Genomic DNA, 6,000 nt, shown 5'->3' on the forward strand with positions numbered 1-6,000 from the left:
GGAGCTTGTTTTGTGAATAACACTTTTCCTTAAAGAAACTTTTGCATTGATGAAAGATTACTTTTGCATTGAAGTTCCCGGACAGATTGAGAGTGGACACTACGGATGACCGCAAAATATCTACATGCTCACACAAAGGATGTCTTTTATAAAGTTGACGGATTGTGTAAGTCATGGTATATACTTTTATGCGGCCTCCGAGTGAATTGACTCGATCATCTGGGGAACCGGGATGCCGGTTTTGTTTCCTTTTGTTTTGGTTCCACCTAGCGGCTGGAGCTTGTTCTGTTGAATAACACTCCTTTGGAACAGCTGTGGATTAATCTGTTCGTTCTTCGTGCTTATTCCTCCTGCTGGCTGGAGTTTGTTTTGTCGAGTTTTTTTTTACAGGACATTGGAATGATTACGTCATCCGCTGAACTCATAACAGCTGGTTCACTGAACATTCATTTGTCTGTCTGAGGAATCTGAAAGGTTTTATATCAGCTGGAATTTGTTTTGTGGAAGATCACATCCTTGAGACAGTTCTGTTAATGAATCTACACATTCTTTGTGTTCATTCTTCCTATTGACTGGGTTTATTTCACAAAGTATTTTCTGTTATGTAATTTTGCCTCACAAATTTGTGAGGCAAAATTGAGCATTCCGATGGCAAAGTTGTCATGGGGGCTCGTGGGCGTTCATGGACCTTTTGAGTTTAGAGGGATTGATGCCGATTGGTGCTTTCGTTGGCGGGTTAATGCGCACGTTTTTCTTTTTTCTGTTTGTTTTTTTCCGGGGGATGTTCAGGGGTTGATTGTTTCACTAATGGGGAATGTGGTCTGTATAATTTTGCTTTTCACACACAATTTATTTTTTTTATTGTATCAATATGCCAGTTGTTAATACGAGTATGCTATCTCTCTCCACATGGAATGTAAATGGTTTGGGGCACCCCATAAAAAGAAGGAAGGTTATTTCTTTTCTTAAACGTAAGAAATATGATATAGTGTTTCTTTAAGAAACACATCTCTCCCCGCAGGAAGCTGAAAAATTAGGGAAGATATGGGGTGGACATGTTTTCTTTAGTGCTGGCTCAAGTAAAAGCAAGGGAGTCATTATACTGGTAAATAAACATCTACAATTCAAATGTCTCAAACAGACTAAAGATAAATTAGGGAGAGTCATTATTGTTTTAGCTGAAATTCAAGGGCAAAGTCTGATTTTGGCTAATATTTACGCACCTAACGCTGATGATCAGGGCTTTTTTATAGATCTTGAAGGGATGTTGCAAGCCGCTGGCACCCCTCATGATATAATATTGGGAGGAGACTTTAATCTTTTGATGGACTCTTTTGATGGACTCTTTGAATTCTTGGTCTTTCGGATATTTGGAGACTTTTGAACCCATCTGGTAGGGACTATACATTTTTTTCATCAGTCCATAAGATTTATTCTAGAATAGATTTTTTTTTTATATCCAAATCCCTAATTTCATCTGTTGTTGATTGCTCAATTGGAAACATTTTAGTCTCGGATCATGCCCTGGTGAGTTTAGAGGTGATGCCACATATAGAGAAAAGGAAATCATATAGTTGGCGCCTTAATGTATCCCTTCTGCAAAATCCTGATTTCCAACAAATGTTAAAGACTGAAATCAATGTTTATATGGAGACCAACTGGTCCTCAGTATCCTCTGTGGGCGTGGCTTGGGAGGCACTTAAAGCGGTTCTTAGGGGTCGGATCATAAAGTATGCCTCATTCATCAAAAAATCCAAAGCACAAGAACTTGTGGAGTTGGAAGGAAATATTAAAAGTGCAGAGGCAGAGCTGAAGTGCCGTATGTCAGCTGATGGCCTCAGAGAATTGACCCGATTGAAATATAGATATAATACTATTTTGTCGCGGAAAGTGGAGTTTTGGTTATTCAGGGCAAGACAGTCTTACTTTGAGTCAGGTGACAAAGCAGGGAAGCTTTTGGCTAGATATATAAAGCAGAGAGAGTCTTTTTCTACTATTACCTCAGTGAAATCTGCTGGTGGTGAAATATGTACCTCGGCCATTGATATTAATAATGCCTTTAAAGAATTCTATATTTATCTTTATAGTTCCATGCCTTCACCTACTGATGAAGAGATTAGAAACTTTGTGGAACCATTAGATCTTCCTAAACTGATGATTGAGCAAAAAAACTCTCTTGATTATGAGATAACCTTGGAGGAGCTTGATGAGGTATTTAAGTCCCTACCTACTGGCAAGGCTCCGGGGCCAGATGGTTTTGCCGCAGAATCTTTTAGATCCAATGCTACAGAACTGGCTCCACTTTTGTTAGAAGTTTATACTGAATCATTAAAGAAGGGAAAACTTCCTCAACCATGACACAAGCCCAGATCAGTCTGATTCTTAAAAAGGACAAAGATCCAAGCGAGTGTAAAAGTTACCGTCCAATTTCCCTGATCCAGTTTGATGTAAAAATATTGTCAAAAATTTTGGCTAACCGATTAAGTAAAGTTATGACACCTCTTATACATATAGATCAGGTGGGGTTTATTCTGGGCCGCAGCTCTTCTGATAACATCAGGCATCTCATCAATATCATGTGGTCAGTGGCGAATGAACAATCTCTGGTTGCTGCCATCTCACTTGACGCCGAAAAGGCGTTTGATATGGTAGAATGGGATTATCTTTTTAAGATTTTGGAAATGTATGGGTTCGGGAGTACATATATTGGTTGGATTAAGTTACTTTATAAACACCCTGTAGCAGCGGTACAAACAAATGGATTAATTTCAAATTATTTTACTCTGAATAGGGGCACTCGACAGGGTTGCCCACTTTCCCCATTATTGTTCTGTCTTGCCCTGGAACCATTAGCAGCTGCGATAAGAAAGGAGGATGATTTTCCAGGGGTGACTGCGGGAGGTGTGGCGCATAAGCTTCTGCTTTACGCAGATTATATTTTATAATTTGTCTCTGAACCTACTAGATCTATGCCTTGGCTCCACAGAATTATTAATTCCTTTTCCAAGTTCTCAGGATACAAAGTCAATTGGTCTAAATCCGAAGCTTTGGCGCTGACAGCGTACTGCCCAGAAATGGCTTTCCAGCCGAGCGCCATCCAGTGGCCCAGACAGGACATTAAGTATTTGGGGATTTTATTCCCAGGAAATTTGTCTGATTTAGTTACAGTTAATTTTGACCCTTTAATGAAAAGGTTTTCAAGCGATGTGGGCAGGTGGACTTCATTACATTTATCGATGATTGGGAAGGTTAATGTTATTAAAATGAATTGTATTCCAAAATTCAACTACCTGCTTCAGTCTCTCCCTGTAGATGTCCCCGTCTCTTATTTCAAGCAATTTGATAGCATAGAGAAGTCCTTTATTTTGAATGGTAAGCGCCCCAGTTTAAATTTCAAAAAGTTGCATAGGCCAATTGACAAAGGTGGGCTAGGCCTACCCAAGATTTTGTTTTATTATTATGCGTTCGGTCTTAGACATTTGGCTCATTGGTCACTTCCACCTGAGAGAGCCCCTCTCTGGTTTTGTATTGAAAAGGAAGTTCTTGCCCCTATCTCGCCACTGCAAAGCCTTTTGATCAAACTAGCCGGAGAGGTTAAGTCGCACCCAGTTATTTTGCATTTGCACTCGATATGGACAAAAGTGTCCAGAGTGTTTAATTCGGATATTTATTTAAACGCAGCCTCGAGCATATGGCTGAACCCTAAACTATGTATTAATAAGTCCCCTTTTTGTTGGTCAGATTGGTGACCTATATGAGGGTGGAGTATTGAGACCTTTTGAAAATTTGTTTCAACATTTTTGCATTCCTAGATCTCAGTTTTATAAGTATTTACAGCTTCGCCACCTACTCTGCACTATTTTTGGGAGTGGCACGCACCCCCCTAAAGTGGCAGGTGCTTTGGGAGAGGTGATTGCTGCTTTTGGAAAAGGCCATGAAGCATCAGTGTACTACTCCCTTCTAATTCAGAGTCTGGGGGATGGAGCCTTGACTTCTCTCAAGAGAGTATGGGAAAAAGATTTGAATTTGGTATAGGAGGACGGAGTGTGGACTAAGATTCTTAAAAATGTCAAGTCTGTATCTAGAGATGCAAGGGTTCGCCTTATGCAATTTAAGATTTTATATAGATTTTATTGGACCCCTTCTAGATTATATAGGCTTGATCTTAAAACACACCCACTTGCTGGCGATGCCAATCAGAAGTTGGAGACATTACCCATGTCTTTTGGGGGTGTGTTAAGATCCAGGAGTTTTGGGTGAGGGTTCAGAGGTATTTGTGTGACGTTTTTATCACTCAGGTTTTGTTTTGTCCCAGACTCTGTATTTTGGGTGATGGGGCGGTCATGCATTTAGGGGATAATGTGTGTGTGTATTTATTTATTTATTTATTTTTGGGATTGTGTGTGTGTGTTGTATGGGACCACAGGGGTGTTCGTTTTGGGTCAGGATGAGATTGTATTAGTATGGTTTAAATGTAAAATGTTTTTTTTTTTTTTTTTTTTTATAAAATAAGATTGAGGGTCATGGTGGGGTTGGGGATTGGGAGGGGGAAAGGGAATAATGGGGGTTAAAAGTTGATTATGTGAATGAATATATGTTTTGCTTTTCTGTTTCAAGTGTGCTTTTATCGGGCATAATTCATTCTTGTGTTTTTATTTAGTTATAAGCTGAATGGAAAGATATAAACTAGTCAGCAGCTATAAATTTGCTCTAGTCAACAGAGGAGCACTGCGCATCCAAGCCATTCGCGCAACCCACGGTGGTGGACACACTTTTGGCTTGATTTGAACTTCTTCTGCTTCTGAAACTCTGTCCCACCATGAAGTAGAGAACTGGATCGATGCAGCTGTTGAAGCTGGCCAGAGGACGTGTGAGATTGTAGGCCACATTAGAGTACTGTATCAAGCAGTTCTGCATGTCCAGGAATCGGAAGACATAGAAGATACTGCGGTTCAGGTGGAAGGGCAGAAAGCATATCATGAAAGCCATAAGCACAATTATGATCATCTTCACCGACTTCTGCTTGGAGCGCTTTGACATGGAACTTCCAACAACGCTGAGTTCCCGAAGCTTCTGCACCATCAATACACTGCAGACCAGCACCACCCCAAAAGGTAGGACGAAGAGCAGGAACATGACTACCAAGCTGTAGATGAAGTAATAGCTGTAGAGCTCTGGGATGGTTGTGTCATGGCACACCTGTATATCCCTGTTATTTTTTGTCCTGGAGAAGTAGAGTATTGGTGCCTGGAAGAACAGCACGATCACCCATATTCCCACGGAGATCAAACGAGCACCACAGGCATCCATCCAGTTCAAAGAGCGCACCGGGTGGCAGATGCCCAAGAATCGGTGCAGACTGATGCAGCTAAGGAAGAGGATGCTTCCGTAAAGGTTTGTGTAAAAGAGAAAGCGAATCAGCTTGCACATCGGCTCGCTGAACGGCCAGTCGTTCTCGTCAGCGTAGTAGTAGATGAGGAATGGAAGGGTAAGGATGTAAAGGGTGTCACAAATGTTGAGGTTGATCATGTAGATGGTGCTGGGCTTCCAGTGTTTGGTTTGGAATATGATGAAATACATGGCAATGATGTTCAGCACCAGGCCAAACAAAAATACAAGACTGTAGCTGACTGGGAGGAGAATGTACTTGAAGTTCTCGTTTAAAACACAGCTGTCATTAGTTGGTTCAGTGTCATTAAGGGTTGCCATTCTGATCCAGATCTGCCAGATAAAAAAAGACAATGATACAACAAGAAGCTTAAATTTATAGATTGATATTGATACAACATAACCATATTTTTTTATGACAAATACTAATTAATTGTATGATTAAGTGTCTGATAACCAATATGTGTAAACTATTTTCTCTACTTTTACATTGTATCTTATACTGTATGTGTCTATTATAATATTCCTGCTTAGTTTAGATAACTTAATGGCATGTTTATCAACAATGTAGTGACTATTAGGGCTTTGTTCAGACAGGCAGCAAAAAACATT

General features: G+C 40.3%; 1 protein-coding gene across 1 annotated transcript; it reads right to left on the reverse strand.

Annotated features, from left to right (window-relative positions):
- Positions 1–4,710: 4,710 nt before the first annotated feature.
- LOC127455832 (P2Y purinoceptor 2-like) lies at positions 4,711–5,709 on the reverse strand. Its single transcript, XM_051723984.1, has one exon. The coding sequence runs from the start codon at positions 5,707–5,709 to the stop codon at positions 4,711–4,713; it is 999 nt and encodes a 332-aa protein (XP_051579944.1).
- Positions 5,710–6,000: the final 291 nt, after the last annotated feature.

Source organism: Myxocyprinus asiaticus, chromosome 18, assembly GCF_019703515.2.
Source record: "Myxocyprinus asiaticus isolate MX2 ecotype Aquarium Trade chromosome 18, UBuf_Myxa_2, whole genome shotgun sequence".
In the NCBI taxonomy this organism is placed as follows: Eukaryota; Metazoa; Chordata; class Actinopteri; order Cypriniformes; family Catostomidae; genus Myxocyprinus; species Myxocyprinus asiaticus.

What these genes read in the sequence shown, in the direction of transcription:
- LOC127455832 (XM_051723984.1), bottom strand. Translation starts at nt 5,709, where the DNA reads ATGGCAACCCTTAATGACACTGAACCAACTAATGACAGCTGTGTTTTA.